The sequence below is a fragment of the Acomys russatus genome, chromosome 21, assembly GCF_903995435.1.
Source record: "Acomys russatus chromosome 21, mAcoRus1.1, whole genome shotgun sequence".
NCBI classification, from domain to species: domain Eukaryota; kingdom Metazoa; phylum Chordata; class Mammalia; order Rodentia; family Muridae; genus Acomys; species Acomys russatus.
In genome coordinates this window covers 53,118,372-53,140,264 of record NC_067157.1, presented here as the reverse complement: position 1 = coordinate 53,140,264, position 21,893 = coordinate 53,118,372, and the positions used below count along the sequence as shown (strand labels likewise).

The 21,893-nt window shown below is 48.3% G+C and overlaps 1 protein-coding gene across 1 annotated transcript in view; it reads left to right on the top strand.

Annotated features, from left to right (window-relative positions):
• The window catches only part of Agpat4 (1-acylglycerol-3-phosphate O-acyltransferase 4), a 70,838-nt gene that overhangs the window by 38,454 nt on the left and 10,491 nt on the right, over nt 1-21,893 (top strand). Inside the window, exon 2 of the mRNA XM_051164236.1 lies at nt 12,359-12,528. Coding sequence (XP_051020193.1) covers nt 12,359-12,528 — 170 coding nt within the window. The remainder of the gene's footprint in view (nt 1-12,358; nt 12,529-21,893) is intronic.

The following is a 21,893-nucleotide window of genomic DNA, read 5'->3' as shown; positions in this document are numbered from 1 at the left end:
AACAAAAACAAAAAGGAAAAAGAAAAAGAAAAGAAAAAAGAATCACTCTACAAAAGCCACACAGCTGTAACTTAATCTTGATTGTGTCTTTAACCTGATTATTCAATCAATGTCTCCAGGGCTGGGACAGCCTCAACTGATTCGCTTTTCTCCTTCCTCCAGAGCTTCAGGGAGCATCCAAGATGTTGGCTCCTTTTCCTGATCCTTCTTAAAGGGGCCAGGTAGATTGGCCTGGTTGCCCTAACCTGGCATTTGGAGTGCCTTCTGTAGTGGTGTTTACATCACAATTAAACTGTTTTAGTTTTAGCGCTGTTGGGAGGTAAGGGAAGTTAGAGAGAGGACTTGACTGTGGAAAATTCCTTAGAGAAAAACAGAGGGCCTCGATGAGGCAAGGAATGCGTTCTTCCTACCTGTTGCCATGATGACTTGGAGCCCAGGCAATGGGTGGGGCAAAGCAGAGCAGGAGGCACGGACGTGGGTTGGCACAGAACTGGACACAGAGCAGAGGGTGGGCACACCGCCCTGGCTGTGGCCCCTTGCCACCCAGATCCACTGAGTGAGAAGGGCACAGATCACAGAAGTCTTTGGTTTCAGTGGCCTGTGACAAGCCACTCACCTGGTCTGCCTGTTTCTTTATTAGAGAAACATGAACCCTGACAGGCTATGAGTCCCTGTGTGACCTAAGCCTTCTCTGCTCTCTACAGTGTGCGAACCCAAGCCTTTGCCCTGTTCCCTTCATTCCTCATCTCCTACCTTGTCCCTTCATCCTATCAGTGCCTTTGCCTGGGTCCTGGTTGTCACTCTAACTGTATGACTGCCTCCTCCAATGTCACTGGCTGCACTAACCCTGTGTGTCTGAGCTCCTACAACCTTAGATTCAACGCTTTGGTGGTTGTCCACACCAAAAGCCAGATGAGATGACCAAGCAAAGTCTGCATCTTGACTCCCGGTATCCCCAGGGCTGCCAAGCAATAAGAGTTTTTAGACAGTCACTCAAAAGTTCACTGGCACTTCTGACTAAACATTGGGGATATTGGTTTTCAGGGCCCCTTGAAGATGGGGTGTAACTAAAGTACAGACTTAACTGCTCAGAGTTGTTAATGTTCTGAGAAACATGCATCCTGCCTTCATGTGTGAGGCCAGCAGAGGAAGAGGCCTGGAGGCTCAGTGGGCATGTTTTGGGGATCTCAGCAGCTCAGGACAGTTGGTGTGTTTCCCAGAACCATGGGAAAGCCTCATGTGTAATTTCAGGTGTGGATATCCATCTGGCCAGGTGCTAGTGGCCTATGCAAGCCCTGCTCCCCTGTTGGAGGCTGCTCACCCTGAGGGGTTACTTTCCCCATCCTCCCAAGCTGTATCCATGAGTTGCATCAGAGCTTGTTGCCATAGATACTGCTGGGACCATAAGGACTTAACAAATAGAAATCCAGGGCACTAGCCACATTTGAATGTCAGGCAAACAATGAATAATGTTTTAGTATTTGGTCCAGTGGTGCATGGCTCATAATTTATTACAAATATGTCTTTCGTTTGATGGTACATGGCTATGCTTATGTGAGCAAATGATGTACCGTTTGTGGGAAATTAAAACTTAGCTGAATATCTTGGGTTTTACCCAGTGACCTCAGCAGGGACAGAATATCACCAGAGTAAAAGGTTTCACTGGCAAAACCAGGTATGGGGGGGGGGAGGACCCCTGAGCTGGTGAAGGGAGGACTTCAAGGCTGTGTGAGGGAAGGACCGGAGAGCTGCTGTGGAGGGAACTTCAGGACTGTAAGGAGAGGACTCCAGAGCTGGGGAGGAGAGGCATCTCAGAGCTGTGTGAGGGGAGGACTCCAGAGCTGGAGAGAGGGGGGCTTCAAGGCTGTGTGAGGGGAGGACCCCAGACCTGGGGGGAGAGGCATCTCAGAGCTGTGTGACGGGAGGACCCCAGAGCTGCGGGGAGGGCTTCAGGGCTGTGTGCAGGCAGGACCCCAGAGTTTGGTGGGAAGTCTCAGAGCTGTGAAGGGGAGGACACCAGAGCCTGGGGGTGGAAAATCTAAGAGCTAGGTAAGGGACAACCCCAGAGCTGGGGGTGGGGGTGACCTCAGGACTGTGTGAGTGGAGGATTTCAGAGTTGTGGAAGAGGAGGACCCTAGCTGGGGAGGTGTATCTTAGAGCTGTGTTAGGGGACAGCCCCAGAGCTGGGGGAGGGAGGAACCTTGGGGCTGTGTGAGGGGAGGACTCCAGAGCTGTGTTAGGGGAGAAGCCCACAGATGTGGGGGTGGGGTGGGGAGGGGACCTCAGGATTCTATGGAAACTTCACTAGTTCCCAGTCTGGCTGGAGAACATACGATTTATACTTTTTTTCTTCATAGCTAACATTTGTATTGTACTTGTTTACTTGGGAGTGAGTTTTATTTGTTTGTGTGTTTGGGTGTGTTCATGTCCTGCATGTGTGTTGGTCAGAGGACAGTTTGTGGAGGTCAGTCCCTGCCTTCTACCATGTGAGTCCCAGGGGTGGACTTCATGTTGTCAGGCTTGGTGACAAGCACCTGCCGAGCCACTTCGCTGGTCCTTCCGGTGTCTATTAAAGGGCCTGTGTTCCAGAAGGACAGAATTGGATATCCCGAGGCCCCAGCCTAAGGAAAGATGTGTCTTGTGAAGAAATGATATTTTTTAAAATGATTTAATTATTTATTTGTTATTTATTTAGACAGTATTCTGCCTGCATGTGTGCCTGCAGGCCAGACGAGGGCAACAGATCTCATTATAGATGGTTGTGAGCCACCATGAGGTTGCTGGGAATTGAACTCACGACCTTCGGAAGAAGTGCCAGTGTTCTTAATCTCTGAGCCATCTCTCCTTTTAAAAATAGTTTCGGTATACTTTTGGAACTATGTAACGAGACCGCATGCTCTCGCATTTCTCTCCTAACCAGTTTGGTAGTTGTGTACGTTTTAGCATCTTAACTTCTTTATCCCTTTCAAAATTCAGATAAAGTTGGTGTTAGTGTACGTATATCCCTATTCGCTGTGAGTAATAAACCTGTATTTTGAAAATAAGCCTTGTTTTCTTCCAATGTGAAGAAAGGAGCGGAACAAAACAATGAAAATAAAAAAGTTATTTCAGGTGTAGATCTAACATTTAGTTTAAACATTCCTTAAATGATTCTTGGTGCAGTGGGAGAGATGGCTCAGAGGTTAAGAGCATTTACTGTTCTTTCAGAGGATCTGGGGTTGATTCCCAGCACCCACATGGTATCTCCCAGCCCTCTGTGACTCCAGGGGATCTGGCACCCCCTTCTGGCCTCCACAGGCTCCAGGCACATACATGGTGCACAAACATACACACAGATAAAACACTCAGTCATGTAATTTTTTTCTAATTAAAGATTAGTAACTTATTTTTGTTGCTGCTTTGAGACAGGGTCTCACTACAGCCCAGGCTGAGCTCAAATTCATGGCAACCCCCTGCCTCAGCCTTCTTAAGTACTGGGATTACGCGTGAGAGCCACCATACTCAGCAAAACTGGTCATTTCTGATGTTGTTTTTAGAATAGTCTTTAACGGCCTTAGGGTGGTATCGTTTTTAGTTTTGTTGTTCATGATGATTTGTTTTGTCTGAATAGAAGATCTCCATCTTTAACTCAGGTCACCTTTAAACTCGCTATCCACCTGCCTCAATGCACACCATCATACCTGGTTCCTTAGTTGGTTGAACTTTTTAAAAAAGGCTATCTTGTAGTCTAGGCTTACCCTGAACTGACCACATAGTCAGGGATAGCCTTGAACTTCTTACCTTCCAGTCTCCATCTCCCGGGTTCTGGGGTCATGAGCCTGCATCATGTATGACTCTTCATGTGACCCTGGACCTTGGTAACATCTCTTTTTCTGAGTATTTCGGCTACAGGCAGGAAGTTGTCTTTCAGGGCCAAGGAATTCAGTGTGCTCCCAGGAACGGCCTTAGCTGTGACACGCAGTGACTGAGGAGTTTGCACTGTGCCTGGCCACTGTTGTGAGGAGCCAGAGGAAACATGAGACTGGGATTCAAGTAGCAGCAGGGGGTGAGAGCCCGGTAACACTGGAGACAGAGAGGCTGTGGTCACCTGGAGACAGTGAGGGCTACAGTGAGGGTGGAAGGGACAGTGGAAAGCAGTAGATACAGGAGAGGAGTGGACAGGGTTGGGTGGTGAGCAGTGGGTACCAAGAGCCATGAGTATAGGAGCAGGGGACTCTAGGGTTGGCCATAACTGAACTGGAGCAGAAACGCGTCACATGATTGCTTGTAGAACAATGCAAGAGAGAACAGGGCAGTAAATGGAGTTTCCTGGGTACTTTGTTTTTTTTTTTTTTTTTTTTTTTTTAAGTCTAAGAATTGTTTCCTTTTTGAACACCGGGCCGGCCTCCAATTTTTTAAGCAGTCAAGGACGACCTTGAATTTCTGATCATCCTGCCTCCCCACACCTGGTTTTATGTAGTGCTGGGGGCCAAATCCAGGGCTTCATGCAAGTTAGGCAAAGACTGTCCACAGTGCCACTTGTACAGCTGGTGGGCTTAGAATGTGCTTGCCATTTTAGCCTTTCCTTGATTGGCTCACACTGACCAATCTTACGAAATAACCGAGGTTTGAAGATGGGAGGCCAGGTAAGTCTTTTCTCAGCAGAAACACTGAGGTGGGTGGATCAGCATGTATTTGTCCTGGAGTCTAAACCATAGTTAAAAACTCCAACTACGTTCTGGACACTGAGTAGAGAAGCTTGGAATCTTGGCAAAGGGAATGGGATGCGCTTTAGGGAGACCAGGACGAGTGGCAGAGGTGGCTCACTGTGCCAGTGGATCACTCAGCGTGTTCCTTAGGCCTCCCCCTCCAATTGTGAGCAGGGCTGCCACACTCCAGTAGCCAATATGTCTTTCCATCTATGCAGTCTTTCTACAAATGCACTCACTTCTTTCATTAAATTGCTATCTAAACCTTGTCAGGAAACCCTTCATGGTGTGATTGTGTGTGTGCGCGCGCGCGTGTGTGTGGGTGTATGTGGGGGTGTGAGTGTGCATGTGTTTGTGTGTGTATGTCCCTCACAACGCCTGGCCCATGCTGTTCCTTTTCCAAATTTGATGAGAACACCATGTCCCTCCTATGAACCCCCTTTCACTGCTATGATGAAATGCCTGAACTTAGCAACTCATAAAGAAAAAAAGGTTTACTGAGCCCACGTTTCTAAAGCTTCAAAGTGAGAGTACTGGTATCAGCTCCATGCTCGTAGGGACCTCCTGATGATGATGGCATCTCAAGAGCAGGGCTTTGTGTGAGTGGGAGGGGTCAGCCTTGCCACCCCCGCCCATAAGGTCATATCTTGAAGATGTCACTGCCTCAGTGCCACCACACAGAGGACCAAACCTGCAACATGAGAGTCCTTGGTTACCAGGACACACCCAGACTGTAGGAGGCCCCTGTCTCCAGGTGCAGTGTGGAAACAGTATTGGAGGTCTACTTCTGTCTCTGCAAACCCCGACTTCTCTAAAGGATACAGGGAACAGCAGCCTTTGCCTTCGGATAGCATGTCCAACCTTTTGACATGATGTGATATTGTCACCTACCCAGTTCACACTCAAAACACTATGCAAACAAAAAAACTGAGGGAAAAAAGAACCCAACTCAATATTTTAAGTAAGTTGATTTTGCACTGGGCTCACTCATGACTGTTCTTGGACACATGCGCCCTGTGGCCTGCGGTTTCACATCCCCAGTGGCAGATCATTCTGGCCTGCTGCTAAAGAGGGTTATCATGGCATCACACCCATTTGTGTGGAGGGCAGGAGTGGGATGAACACCTCAGAACATGACTGTGCCTTCAGCCTTTCCCGAGGGATGATTGAGGTTTTAGCATCCAGTCTGCAGAACCCTCAGAAGCCTATTTAACTTAAGTCACCCAGAATTTCTGCAACCCCAGGGTGTCAAGGCACCGTGCCCTTCCCGTAGCTAATGAGACAGCACAGGCGAGGACATTTGGAGAGTCAAGGGCTCTTCAGGACTGTGGCCTGGAGTAGCTCACCAGAGGGCATTTGAGCCCTCTGACCTGTGCCTTGTCCCATACCCTGTGCTGCCATTAGCGCCCTGCCGCAGCCCGGAAGATGGATGTTATACCAGCTCCCCATCAGACAGCAGGACACAGAAGCCTAGGTGTGCTGGCTTCTTCCTCAGAGTTACCTAGGGAGCCTTAGACCATTAAAGGCTTCAAATTTATGGTCATCGAGATGCAAACTTTCTAATCACACTTTAATCTTCATCTCCTTTAGAAATGAAAAGGGTGGAGGTTTGGGAAGGGTCTCGATCTGCATTTTGCTGTGTGTGTTTCCTCTTAGTCTCTCTTCTTGCTGCTCCCAGAGAAGTGGTGGGGGTCTGGGATCCCAGATGGGGAGCTCAGATAATGCATGCTTTCCTGAGTTTTAAGTAGAAGTGACACCTTGCTTGCTCTAACTTTGTTATTATGACAAATTATATGTGTGTATGTGTATATGTGTACACACATAAAGAGCAATGAACCCATAACATACGTGTTTGCACACACACACACACACACACACACACACACACACACACACACACCCTGTGTTCACCTAGATTTAACTTTATGTATTTCATCTTATCCGTGGTTATGGAATGATTATAATAAGTACATGTAATTATATATCTTAGGCCCTTTTATAACTTTTAACTGATGATAATTTAGGCTAGAAATTAAACCTCTCTTCCTCAAAATCCTCCAAAATACAAAATCACATGTAAGAAGACCCTGGTGCAGGACTTTGACATTTTGTGCCAGTGCTAGAGACAAGACAGGTGTGTCTGTATGTCTTCCTGGCCCTCCTGAATCTCGCCATAGTCAAGCAGAGCCAGACCATCACCTGAGGACCAGTTCACAGATTCCAAGCTGGCTCTAAGCCCTGCCGCAACCTGAAATCAAAACACAAATCCAGTTAGCACATCCTGAGCAAACAGAAAGTCTCTGCCAGAGGCTTGGGTGTACTCACCCCGAAAGGCTGTCCTGGATGAGCCCTGGGAGTGGGGCAGGAGCAAGTGCAGTACTTCTGTATGTCTTGGCACTGCCAACGCCAGCCTGGGTTCTCCCATCTAAGATGAGATGTCACCTGCAGGCACCGTATCACTGGTTCTCAACCTGTGGGTCTCGACCCCTTTGGAGGTTCAAGCCATCCTGTCACAGGGATTACATATCAGCTATCCTGCATATCCAGATATTTATGTTACAATTCACAACAGAAGCCAAATTACAGTTATGAAATAATAATGAAATAATTTTATGGTTGGAGGGCACCACAACATGAACTGTATTAGGAAGGTTGAGAACCCTGCTCTGCATAAAACCACAGGTCTCTCACATTTGCATTTTGCAGTCCCCAGACAGCTCCAGAAAACTGGAGTTGGGGCTTTCCACCATCTGAAGTGTCCCAGGCACCCTGCCCCACATCTTTCCATTTCTCATTTCCATCTTCTCAACCAAGCTTGACCACCACCTACCCCCTCCCAGGATCCCCACAAGCCCGTATTTCCCAGGAACCTCATTGAACCTTGGGCCTCAGGGATACTAGGTCCTCCTGGCAGAGACTGTATTTACTGAGAACTTGCAGTTATTATATTCTCTGATACTTTTAGTTAATTCAGCAATACCTACTCCTCCCCCCCCCCCCCCCGCATGACTACATTTCTGTATCACCAGACTGGGAGCAGAGTGGTGTCAGTGACATTCTCAGACCCACCCCGGGATTCCTGAGTGTCTACATTTCCCTCTCAGGTGCCTGGACCACCAAGTGAAACTGAGGCAAGATGCCTGGTGACTAAAAGGAAGATGGCCATTGGGAGAAGGCCATGGAGGAAGCTAGGCGCTTGCTCTGTGGGTGACCCAGTTTCCTGCTCCGAAATCTCCCACTCTGAGCTCTCCGTTGTTGAATCATTTTCTGTGTTCCTAAACCTCCCCAGACTCGGTGTGTCCTGATGTATCAAGTGTTTGTAATGTGGTGACGTTGTTCCCAAAGGGACAGAAAATGATCAAGGAGGGGAAGATACAGAAAATTTTTACTGTTTTAAGTGTGTCAGTGTAAATACACAGTTCTTATCTCAAATATATATGTTTATTAAATATACATACATACATTATTATATATTATATATATTGTATATATTATATATACATGTGTGTGTACATATATAATTCTGGAGCCTGTAGAACACAGATCTAGGTTACTCCATACACCATTCTCCAAATCAGTAATGGTTTCATGAAAAAACAACAACAACCGCCCCCCCCCCCCCCAATCATAGATCACAATACTTTAGAATGCACTGGTGGAAACCTCAGTTGGGCTGGAAACAGCGAGGGGGAGGAACCTCTCCCATAGGCTTCCCATACTATCTGATGACACCTTTAGCTTCTGAGTTAGTGAAGGCCAGGGGTCTGTTTTCACATTCCCAAAAGGATTTTATCTGATAGGCACCTACTGAGGAGGGCAGTAATAAATCATTATCAAAGAAGTTCAATATAGGCCAAGAGGATTTGGCTCTGTACCTGCAACCTGCCAGCTCTCTACAACCACTGAGGTTTTGATTAGTGATTCGAAGTCAGTTAGTCTTACAGAGTGCTGACCATAAGTGTAGCCACGGCCACGGCCACAGCCACGGCCACAGCCACGGCCACGGAGCCCATGTATTTCCCTGCTGCTTATTGACTTTGGGTTCATCCATGCTAACAGTACCACGGAGAAAGCCCTGGGTGGCAGGCAGATGTGAATGCTTTGAGGACATTAGTAGAGAGCAAGCCTGTGGGTTATGCCTTTTCATCTTTATGTGGTAGAGAAGCTGAGCACAGGTATGCCCAAGGTCAAGGTGGGGTCCCTCCTTGCCCATGGTCCTTCTCTCAAGTCTCCTTTATACAGTCATGACTTTGAGATGTTCAAGGTCTCGGAGGTTCACACTGGGCTCTAGGGGCCCTACCTGGCTTCAGCCCTGGTCTGGAGTTGTGAGCCAGAGTCGCCACCCTCTGTGATTTAGTATCATTAGTTACAAAATGGCTCTTCTAGGAGGTGATGCATGCCTCCCTTCTCTCCTTCAGCTTTTCCTTGTGTCTCTTTTCTCTACCCATAATTCCTCTAAGCTGAACAACACAAGAGCAAACAGAACAAAACCAAGTTCCTAAGCGGGCCAGACATCTTTAGTCAGAGTTTAAAGGTTTCATCCTTTAGTTAGTCCTCAAAGGCAGTTTGGGGACTTTTGTCCCAGGGATGTCACTTCCTAAACACACTCTGTCCTGGTATCAAGTGCCCAAGGACCACTCCAGGAATTTGAAGAATACCTAGCAGCCAGGAACCAGGGCCAAGGCTGGACATTGGGTGCAGCTGTTCTGAGCAGGGGCAGCTGTCACTCCAGGAAACAGCCTGAAGAAAACTGATGTGGGCAGCATTGGGCAAACTGAAACACGAAAAGTAAGAGACAGGCTTTGAGAATTGCTGCTGTCTACTAAGAGGCCTGGACCAACTCCCTGTCTCTCCCACTCAGGGCGCACCTTCCCCCATCCTCTGATTTCACAAGTGCTGACCTCCCTCTGTAGGATTTACTCCAAATTGAAGAGAAAGTGGCTCATGGATGGAAGTAGGAACCTCAAAATAAGGTGTGTGCCTTGTTTGCCAGCAACCTGGGAGAGCTGCTACCTCGGGTGGACGCATAGTTACAGACAGCTGACTAGGATGGATGTCCCAAAGCTTGTGCATGTGGCCAGTGAGGCTCAAGGCTGCCTGGAGGCTCTTGATAAAAATCACCAGGCTGCAGCCATCCACCGGGCTGCTGCAGAGCACAGTGCATCCCTGCCCGGGGGCAGTGCTTTGGTGGAGGGATTCAGGCCACAGACTGAGGGGTGGACATGGAAGAGCATTAACCTAGGAGGAGGGACAGAGAGATGGACCCAGGTTCCTTTATGGACAGACAGATTCTTTCCTTGTATAGTAATAACCCAAGTCCTGGACACACAACTCTGGAAGCCCAAACAACTCAGGGTTAGTCTTGCCTCGGAGAAAGCAAACTGTTGAAATGGTAGAAAACGCTTGTCAGCATCATTTCAACCCTAACACTAGCGTGACGTCATCATTTCAGCGCCAGCACTAGCCTGAGCAATAGGAATCAATAAGGAGGAATTGTACAGGAGCTACAATTAAGGAACTTGGATCAGACAGTGGTCTTGTTACTCGGCATCTTGGCTGGTTCTACAAGGTGGACCTGGAGAGGTCTTATAGGTTGAAGGGACAATCTCACTCCCCTGAAATGATTGCCCCTACTTGGGGTCATGGAGTGATCTGTAAGGCTGGGGTGTGGTGGCACATGCCTTTAATCCCAGGAAGCAGAGGCAAAAAAAAAAAAAAAAAAGGGTCTCTGTGTTCCTGGAATCTATGGTGGTGTCTCCAGAGTTAGTCACTGGCTACACACTTTCAGGCGCTTTGAGAGAGGCGTGCTGCCCAGGATATTGATATGTCAGTCTTATCTATGCCTTCGTGCTTGAAAGGATGAGATAGTTGAGGTACCACTGTATTTAGACAGACACTCCTTCCATGATGGGCAGAGTTGGGCAGGCCTGTACCAAGGATTTAAGTCAAGGCAGGCAGACACAGAATGAAGGCGCAGGTTCCAGGCTTTTATCTTGCTTTTAGTTGCCTTGTGAGGCTGTGTTTTCCAGCACAAGCAGCTTCTGAGTGCTGGAAGTATCAAGAAACTCTGCCTGTAGTCTCCTCAAATGAGAGTTATTGGAAGGACAATGGGTGAGTCACACAGAGTGTCTAGTCAGGAGGTCTCAGAAAAGCCAGCCCTGAGACTATTAAGACAGTGAACTAGGATGGCCTCTCACCTGTATGTGACCCACCTGACATTGTCCCATGCCTGACTCCTGTTTCCAGAATGGACTAACTGGCTACAAGCTTAACCCACGTGTAGGACTCCATCCTACCCACAAACCCATGGGAATGTGTCAGCTGGTCCTTTTGTCTACAGCTGTTGTAGAGGCTGGTGTTTGACCTGCATTTAAATAGGACAAAGGCCCAGAGAGACTGTCAAACAGTCAAGGGGACTTGATGGCTGTTGGTGTCATTTGCAATGCCAAACTCACGAAGTGAGCAGAGAAATGTCTGAGTCGTTTCAGTAGAGTATGTTTAGTCTTATCTCTCCCTTTTCTGTTTAGCAGACTTGAGGACAGCAGGTCCCCAACCTCAGTGACTCAGTCTCAGGGCACAGAGACATGCTTGTGGTCATTTGGTAATGATCAAAGGTATAGTGTGGAGGTCAGTGGGGGACGGTGACATTCTCTTTCCCTGGCAGCCTCTGACACTTTCCAGGTGGCCTTCCCAGGGCCCTGACACTCCCAGCCTTTCTCACAAGACCTCCTGAGGTGTCTGGATCCTAATGATAAAGACGTGACGGAACCATAGGGATAGCTTATGGAAAGCCCCCAGTGCCACTGCTTAGAACCGAGACCATGTGGCCTTGTAGATGGTTCTAGTGTTCCAGATTCACCCTCCAGTCTGGGAGAGAAAGGTGTCTCCAGGGCAGCCAAGGTCAGACCCACTTGTCTTTGGGTGTGTGCACGTGGGGTGTATGTGGGAGCCCTCGACACAATGTGTGCCTCCGATAAGCACTATAAACAAGGGTGCAACCTTCATAGAGAACTCGTATAACACACACCTACATGCCAACACCTCCTGCTCTAAAGGTTCCCTCAGGGGCCTGCGTTGTCACTCAACGTTCAACTCCATGTCTGGAGCTTCCATGCAGTGTTTTCCTGAGATGGCCAGCCTCAGAGAATAGGCTGCCTTGAATAAAGACACCCTCCAAGCACAATCATTTTGTTGAAGCCTCCAGAGGGACAGCCCTGAGTTACTGTGTCACCGACATGGAGAAACTTGTGTTTCCCTCCACCATGGTTGCTGGTTGTTCTTGGTGCTGTCGAGCGTTGTAGTGGGAGAGGAGGACTTGGCTCTTTAATAGAGGTGAGAAGTATGCCAGCCAGTCCTTTTCCAGAACACATGTCAACTCGTTCAGTCAGCACAAAGACACAGATGTGCGTGAATCTAGACTCTGACTTCATTTCTCGTAAGCTACTTAGTCAGGAGACATAACGAACTGGCTATCAAGAAATGCCCTCTTTCCCTGCAGACTTTTGCTGGGTCTTGCTTTGAAACCCTGCCAAACCTCTGGAGTCTGGGCTGCAATGCTCTGCAACGTTAACCTTAGGAGCAGCTTTATCTCATTGCATGGCCCTAGAAAAGGAGACCCAGGACCCCCAAGATGGTGAAGTAAACGTGTGTACCCTTGTGGTTTGTTGCAGAACTGGTCATGCTTCTTGATTGGTGGTCGGGCACAGCGTGCACCCTCTACACTGACCCGAAGGCCTTCCCCTACTACGGGAAGGAGAACGCCATCGTGGTTCTCAATCACAAGTTCGAGATTGACTTTCTCTGTGGCTGGAGCCTGGCTGAGCGCCTTGGGATCCTGGGGGTAAGTGGGCGATGCCTTCACCTTTCCCGCTTTGCTCTCAGTCTCTTTGGAATTAACGAGGGTTATTGTTGTTGTTGTTGTTTTTATTTAGGGGGCAGAGGTGACATAGGATCTTGCTATGGAGCCCAGGCTGTTCCAGACTTTGTCTTCTTACCCCAGCCTCCCAGAGAGTCAGGATTAGAGCCATAAGCTGCCTAACATTGGCAAGGCGCTTTTATTTGTTTTTGTTTTTGTTTTGCGGGGGGTGGGGTGGGTAGCTATAGTCTCAAGCTGTTTCTATTGGTTACCTCTCTCTTTGCCATGACAAAATCCCAGACAAGAGCAATGTAAGGAGGTAAAGTCTGGTTGTGGCCAACTGAAGGGCAGAGTCCACCCTGGTGGCAAAGGCTGGCAGCAAGAGCTCGAGGCAGCCGGTCAGTCCATTTCCTCTGCGGCCAAGAAGTGGAGAGACGAATGCCTCTGCTTAGCTTGTTTGATTCTTTTTTACCCTTCAGTTCATTCCAGGGCCCTGCGCCCCGGGCCATGGAACGGTACCACCCACAGTAAAGCTGGATCAGTCATTCCAGCTCAGTCAGTCTAATCTGGAGAATGTGGTAGAGGTGTGCCTGGAACCCTGACTCCTGGATGAGTCTCAGCGTGGTGGTTCTCAACCTGTGGGTCATGACCCCTGTGGGGGGGGGTCAAATGACCCTTTCACGGAGGTTGCCTAAGACCATTGTAAAACACAGATGTTTACATTATGATCCTAACAGTAGCAAAATTACAATTATGAAGTAACAATGAAAATAATTTTATGGTTGGGGTCACCACGACATGAGGAACTGTATTAAAGGGTCACAGCGGTAGGAAGGTCAAGAACCGCTGCGATAGAGCCATCAGGTTGACAATATTGCCCATCATGACTCTAGTCTCTGTTTAGAATCAGGACTAACATCTTATGAGCAATAGCAGGGCATACCCAACTGCACCACACACCAAGCAAGTCAATGATTAGTTTTACTTTTTAATCCTTACAGAAGCATTTGTGAGTGGATATATACTACCATTCCTTAAAAAAAACAAAAACAAAAACAAAAACCTCAACTAGAGAGTTTCCATAGTCTGCTCAGGGCCACCCAGCTGTAATTGGATTTGACCTGGAACTTGTCCAGTTTGGCCCCAGTTTCTACCCTTAATTGCTTAGCTCACAGACAGAATTCAACCAATTTTGAATCACTGCGTGCTTAAGAATGTTGAGTCTCTGCATGGCAAAGTTTCAATAGCAGCATTTGGAATTCTGTTTCCCTCAAATTAGTTTGACTTCTTGCATGTCACATCCTGGCTTTCGGTTGGCTTTTGTCATCTGTAACACACTGAGGTGTGTCATGCTTGAGCCTGTATCATATTAATGACTCAAAGTCAACAACGGCCTTCAGATATTGTGATGGGAACAAACATGTGTTGGCCCCAGGGTGGAAAGGGCCCCAGAAGTTTTCATGAGAACGTGGAGGTGAAGTTTTGCTTTTGGAATGACGGCCCACAGGTAGGCAGGCACGCTGCTCATGGCACACTTGGTTTTGGTAGCACAGGCACATAGGGCCATTAGGTTTAGAAGACAGAGCTGTGACCATGGAGGAGGGAGGGGCTGGAAAGTTCTGGGCTCTGCCTCCTTCAAGCAGGTAAAGAACCTTCTGTCAACAACATCGCTTTTGTTTTTCTATTTGTTTCTTCAGTGACTGGTGTGTGTGTGTGTGTGTGTGTGTGTGTGTGTGTGTGTGTGTGTGAGAGAGAGAGAGAGAGAGAGAGAGAGAGAGAGAGAGAGAGAGAGAGAGAGAGAGAGAGAGGGAATGCATTTGAATTTGTATCCAAATATGTTTTCAGAACAAAAATGAAGATTCTAGTACAGAGGTTATAGAGGTCCCCTTTTTTGTCCATGGGGACACAAGGCATGCCAAAGATGACTGATTCTGTGGGTAATATTAGATCTTATATGTGCTGTGTGATGTTTTGTTGTTGTTGTTGTTGGGTTTCTTTTGGTGTGTGTGTGTTTCTGACCTGAGACTCTAACTTCTACATAAGGACGGTGACAGGTGAATAATAACCATCACAGAGTAATTATTGTCATGATCTTCAGTGACGGAGTATTAAACTTTGTGTGTGGCTTTGGGATGTTCCATTTTATATCTCCGGACCACATTGTCCCTGGTGACTGAAGCCATGGGTGAGGGAGAAAGCTACCATGTCCCTGCCATCTTGTGTTTGGAGGCAGTTGGCAATCTCCTGGATGTTCCAGGTGGCTGTGGTGGATTTTCTCTTCTGAATGTGTGGCCTTTCCATAAGTAAGGGGTCTCTGCAGTGGGGGTAGGGGAGGGGGAGGGCTATGAGGCCTGTAAGCTCCCTGCTCTACCCAGGGGAACAGTATGACCCTGAGCCCTACAGCTTTAATCCTTACACACTGTGTAGCTTGGATAAGAATGCCCCCCATAGGCTACTAGATTTGAGTGCTTGGTCACCAGGGAGCAGCATTAGGAGGTGTGGCCTTGTTGGAGGTGGGCTTCCAAATGCACAAGCCAGGCCCAGTGTCTGTCACTCTGCTGCCTGCTGATGCAGATGTAGAACTGTCAGCCGCCTCTCCAGCACCATGTCTGCCTGTGTGCTGCCATGCTTCTGCCATGACAGCAATGGCCTAAACCTCTGAATATTAGCCAGCCCCATTTAAATGTTTTTCTTCATAAGAGTTGCTGTGGTCATGGTGTCTCTTCAGAGTAATAGAACCCTAAGTAAGGGGGCAGGAGGGATGGCTCAGAGGTTAAGAGCAGTGGCTACTCTTCTAAAGGTCCTGAGTTCAAGTCCCAGCAACCACATGGTGGCTCACAACCATCTATAAGGAGATCTGTTACCCTCTTCTGGCCTGCAAGTAACATGCAGGCAAAACACTATACATAATGAATAAATCTTAAAAAAAAAAAAAAAAAAAAAGAACCCTAAGTAAGATCTTCGCTCACCCACACTTCTGAGTAAGCACCAGAGCCCCAGTCACTGTCCGGTTTGCATGGAAGCAATGGGCAAGTCTGATTCCAAAGTGTCCCCACTTTCCTTGGAAGAAGCAAGGTCAGAGCTGGAGCCATGTTTTGGGAACTTGAAACCACAGGCCACCTGGTAGCAGAACCAACTTCATGGGTAAATGCAGCACTGTTATGAGGAGCAGGCGTCACTGGTGGCTTTATGAGGTCAGGGATGGAGCTACAGGACAGTGAAGTTCAGAAAGGCTTGCACATGGCCCGGAATCCAGGGAGAGGCCTGTGGCCAGGGGTCCGCAACGAGGGGGAAGGAGGTGCACACTCAAAGAGAACGAGGTAAGGTACATGGAGAAGTGACATAGAAAGGGGACTCAGGCCCAGAGGGGTGAGAGGGAGCCCATGAGAAGATCATGGATCGAGAGCTAGAGAGGGGGACCCCTGGGCTAGAGAAGGATCTCGGTCTGATGGGTATACAGGCCAGAACCTCGTGGAAAATAAATACTGTCCCAGCTTTGAGCCCTGGGAAAGCTATCTACCTCTGAGCTCTGGGTAAGACACAGATGTACCAAAGCAGAACACGCCCCCTCCCCCTCCCAACCCCCTTCCTGCCAGCCACGGACTTCAGATCTACCCTTTGATTTCTTAGGTGACTATTAGATTCAGAGACATTTCATTTTGATTGTCTTTAACCACAAATAACCTAGGTTGGATGTGAATGGGTAATGTAATGGGTGTGACGTCCCCTCTGCTGTGGTGGTGGCTGGAGTTTAGGAGTTGGGGAGATCCCCCACCAAGAGGTTCAGCAAGCAGGTGTCAGACCTTAAGCCAGGGCAGTGTACCCTGAAGAACTGAGGGGAGGGGAGGCGAGTCACTTGCCCAATTTTCTCCCAACCACCAGAGAAGCAACCAGTACGATTGCTGCATAGACGGCAAGGCTTTGGGAGAAGAGGAGGAGGAAAAACAGGAGGAGTGGATGGAAGAGGGAGTGGGAGGGGAGAGGAGGAGGAGGAGGAGGACTGGACTATCAGTGCTGAATGGGAGCAGGGATCAAAGGCCATACATGAGGTCTCTCAGACATAGGCTGATCTTTTCCCCTGGGGGGCCAAGTGTGACCTAGGGATAGCTGGGGAGTGTGCCACCATGAGGCACAGTTAACCGAAAGCTTCAAATCCTACTTGTTTATCTTTGTGCCTCAGCGAAGCTCAAATACACCAAGGTCAAGACTGTGGAGTGTCTGGGCGGTGCCAGGCCCAGTACTGATGTGCTGACTGGCTGCAGTAACCAGTGCTCATTCATTCGCTGGCCCCTGGGCTGTGGCATGCAGGCTGTGAGGCCAGCTGGGAGATTCTACTTCAGATCCTTGATGAAGTTATGTGTCATAGTCATCTGTGGCAGCGTGTGGCCTCCACAGTGATCAGGGTGAGGCTCAGGCATGCAGACTGTTGGCTCGGCCTGCTTTGTTGGGAAGGCAGGCACTACTCCACTGAGCCTCTAGCAGAGAGCGCCCAAGGCTGTGGTCATGTCATTGCTGGAGTGATGGGCTCATCTGAAAGCTTGGCATGTGCTGGCTAGCCTCCAAGCTTAGTCACAGGTTCATTGTCTATGCCCCAGTCCCTGACACACAGGCCTGTGGGAGGGTTTCTCTGGGCACAGTAGTAGCCCCTTCACCCAGGGTATATGCAGTGTCAAAGAGGGTGGGAACAAGCACTCAGGGCATTGTGTGATGGAACCTTCTGTCAGATTCCATTTGTGAGCGATGAACTCAGAGCACAGCCCACACCCAGGGAAACCTCTAGGTCCACAGGACCCACCACACTGTGGCATTTTGTTTGAGACCCTCACTTCCACCTCTTCGTAAATATCACTCAGGCAATATAAGGAAGTGTGGCCCCAAAACAGGTTAGAGTCTGTTACATTTCTCTGTGCAAAGAACTGGCCAAAGAAAAGAATTGTTATTTCTTTTCAAAGGTTTTAAAAATACATTTCTAGACAATTCCTCCCCACCTTCCTACTACCCAACTGTATGCTCTTTCCCTGTCTCTCTCTCTAAAGAAAAAGTCAAAACAGGTGATTAGTATCCTGATGTTTGAGAGTGACCTCGCTTCTGATGGTGGGATCAGCCATGCAGCAGATGACTCACGACGTCTGCCACTCTCAGAGCTCCGAGGCTGGCCACTGGCCACCAGCCACCAGCTAGGGGAGAGTGGCCAGCAGCTCCTGCTTACCTTTGACTCTCTGTCGAGCTCTGAGTGCACTTCCTACTGAAGGTGGGCCCTAATAATTAAGTTCTTACAACATCTCAGCCAAGACTAATTGGCACCCTATCTGCAGATTTTGGCAGGCCCCTCTGTGACAGCTGGAGTAAACAGATGTGCCACTTTAGGCCCTGACCATTCATGTACTGAGCCAGGTGAGGTTGCAGGTCGGGTGGGGGTGGGCAGACCTGGTGTTACACAGGTAAGGAACCCAGTAAATGGTCCCTACAAGGTGACCAAGTGAATCCTGGGTAGAGAAAAGTCCCAGGTAGCTCATAGAAGCACAACCTTTCTTTATGAGCCAGCCCTAAAATATAGTTCCAAGCTAGGCATGGCAAGGCCTCCTCCTCTACAGAACTCCTGGCAAGCCATTCACATAGCCCATACTGGCCAGGAGTGAGTCAGGCAGAGATCAGGATGCCTGACAGCAGAACTGGCCATTCCCTCTTTTGCAAAGTACCTCAGCCAGTAACATCTGCTCTGAAGAGCTCTGCTCCCCACTAACTACCCTTACACACCCCTATCTATTCCTGCTCAGGGCCCCTGCACACCTGCCGCTGGAACACCTTCAGTTGGTTACACCACGCGGACACATGTCAAAGGAAGATGTCCTCTTATCTCCTGCCTGTAAGGGGTCCTATGTGTCTGTCCATGTACACCCACCTCAGCCCCCTTCTCTCTTTCCCATAGCATCTGCTTATCTTCCTAGATACTTTGGCCCAAGGCCATTCTAGAAGTATCTGGGCCAGCCTTTCAGAATAGTATGAGGGTGGGTGTGGTGGTGATGAGGGTGGGGGTGATGGGGGTGGGGATGATGGGGGTGGGGGTGAGGACAGGAACTGTTTTTTATCTCTTTGGTTCTGGCCAACACAGCTCCAAAGAGAAGAGTCAGGGTGGGAAAAACACCCTTGCTGGTTTTAGCCCACTTCTTGCCCACCAAACACCCCCCTCCTCTCCTCACTACACTTTGCACACCTGTCAAATCTAGAAAAGTCTGGGGACTTTTGCCAAGGAGAGGGAAGTACCTGGGTTGAGGGAAATGTTAATTCAGTGCTAAAGGACTTTGCACATTGGGCTTGATTTTGATAAACGATACGTGGCTGTCTCCAGCCCGAGAGAGACATTCTTAGAGAGTGCTTGGTTTCAGATTTGGTCTGTGCATTCCCCCCGGGGGCTGTGACTAATCAGGAACAGACTTCATTTTGTTTGGACAGACTGTTGGGACTTTCGGGTAGGAAACCCTCTCCAGCATTTCACAGCATTTTCCTGTGTGGGAGGCCCCGGAAAGCCAAGAGCAGGGCCAGCACTGTGAGAAAGATGTGCCACAGAATATAGCCCCTCAACCTTGTGATACCCATGGCCATGCCCGGTTCACCATTTTGAGCTCTGCCTCTCATCTCCTTCATCACTCCAGAGTTTCCTTGTGCACATTGATCTCACAGGAGGCCAGCTGCTTAGCCTGTGCTGGGGGAAGGGACCTGTCAAATCACCGCTGTGCTATTGCTGTTTGCCTCTAGACTCTGGCAACCTCCAGGTCATACCTTTGTGTCCCTAGCATTGGTACCATATCTGGCCTAAAGGGGGACCTGGCATGGAATGGCTAGTTCGAGGTTACTGTTTGCAGGAGATAAACTTCCTATCATGGGTGCCTTGCTTGTCATCTGTTGAGATCATCAGACTTGCTGCTACTTGTCTCTAGTTTGTATGCAATGAACATGCTAGAAAAATGAAGTATGGCCTTTTGACCTGCTTTTTTTTTTTTGGTTTGGTTTTGGTTTGGTTTTTTGAGACAGGGTTTCTCTGTGTAGCCTTAGCTGTCCTGGACTCACTTTGTAGACCAGGCTGGCCTTGAACTCACAGCAATCTGCCTGCCTCTGCCTCCCGAGTGCTGGGATTAAAGTCATGTGCCACCACATCCGGCCTTGACCTGCTTATATTTAACAAACATCTCACCTATTTCAAAGTTTCACTGAAATGACCCAATTTATTTATTTTTTATTGAAATTTTAAAAAAGAGAAGAAACTTTTAAGAACAAAATGACAAGTGACAGTGACAGAAAAGCAGGAGAGAAAAGGAACCTAAAATGTCTGGCTTATGTGATGAAGATCCTCTGGAGGAGAGGAAGCCCAGACACTGTCTGGAAAGTTCAGGTAGGGAGTGAGGGATGCTGGGAGAGCCCAGAAGCCAGGTCTGTTTTGATATGTTAAATAGGCACCTCAGCCACTTGAATCCCAACAACAAGCTCCTGATCAATGGCGTCACTAAGCTTCAGCAATTAAACAAATTTAAGTTTACTTATTTATAGCACATGTCAGCATGTGCACACATATATGAGTTCATGCATGACATGAGACCTGTGTGTGTGTGTGTGTGTGTGTGTGTGTGTGTGTGTGTGTGTGTGTGTGTGTATGTATTGAAGTCAGAGGGAAATACACAAGATTCTGTTCTCCCTTTTCTTGTGTGGGTCTGGGAGATCTATCTCAGGCCACTAAGCACTTTTTCCTGCTGAACAATCACCCTGTCAGCTTTAGCTTTTATAAGTTTAGTGGAAATAGCCAAACCATGGCTAGACCCCGGGACTAACTGATAGAGCTTCAGGCATGGCTTCATGTTTGAGACCCAGTAAGCTATTAATGAAAATGGGGCCAGAGGACAGTGCTTAACCTGCATGTCTTAACCTGCAAGCCAGGTGCTGATGCATTTTCCATTTGGCAGGCTGCTGCTGTCTTGGACCTAGAAGGGCTCTCATTTGCACTCTGGTAGTGAGGAGAGGTGAAAGGCACCAAATTTGAGGGTTAAGGCATGCCAAGCCCTACTGCTATTTAAAGCAGTTCTTTCTATGGCCATCTGGTCACATGATGCTCTGTCTTAGCTGGAGATGCTAAGTTCGGCTTGGAGAATGGCTGTGTTCTCCGAGAGATGGGTGATGTTCTCCTTGGCAAGGTGGAGCACCCATGGTAATGACATTCTTCTCAACCTTTATGCCTCTGCCTACACCCTTACCTTTTACACCCCCACCCCTTTCTATCCCTTCTAGAAAATTTCCACAACTTCTCAATTGTAGGATGTACTGTAATAAAACAAAATAAAACTAGCCAGGGTAGACACTTCAATACATGGTGGTTGTGGGTTACTCTGTATTGATTTTTAGATGTTCCTAGACATATTTACACCTCGTTGTATGCCAGTCACGAATGAGTTAACTTGTGAAGTATCTTCGCATAGTGCCCCCCTCCGTCAATCCATCTCCTATTTAGCGTAACATGAGATTTTTATATGGAGTGAATATTGGTGGCTGTAAATTAAGGGTTGACAAATCTGATTTGTAGTAGGTCGGCCAGGGAGCGAGCATTTTCAGCTCTATGGAGCACATTGTCTTTCTCCCTAGTGTTCAGCCCGAGGTAGCAGCTGGCTTGCTTCTACATTCAGGCAAATGCTAGCCCTCAGGCCAGTAGAACTGCCTTGACACCAGTGGGCAGCAGAGTGGCCCTTGCGCTCTGTCTTGCAGCCTTACCTGTACTACTGCATATTGTCTGATGTGTAGTGCACACTGTAGTCAAGAAAGGCTTTTACTGTGGGATGTTACAGTGACTCTTGGTAATGTAAGACAGTGATGGGAATACAGGCCCTTGAGTCGCCTCCTCTAGTTGGACCCCACAGTTCACCAGGGCAAATGCTAATACCCACTTGAATCTCATAGGAGAACCACGGACAGGAAGTACACTGGAGAACACAGCAATGATTGGCTGCGTGAGACTGACCACCTATCCAGCCTAGTAGCTGCAGTGGTGTTAGAGCCAGTAGCATCTGTGGGTGGCAGTGTGGGTCATCCTGTAGCTCCTGAGCACTGCCACATGTAATTGTCTCAAGATACCGTACATAGGATCTTAAAGATAGTTTTACCTTCCAGGAAGAAGAGCTTAATTTGTTTGGTTCTGTTTGCTTTCATCATAGACGCTTTAGGTAGGGAGGTGGGAAATTGGGGTGGGGGAGAAGGTGAGGGCCAGCAGGAATGTCCCTCCCTGTCACAGGAGTAAGAGGGAACCCTAAAGTGTGAAGTATAGTGTGGACACAGAGCAATGGGATCCCAGGGAGAACTGTGACTCCCAA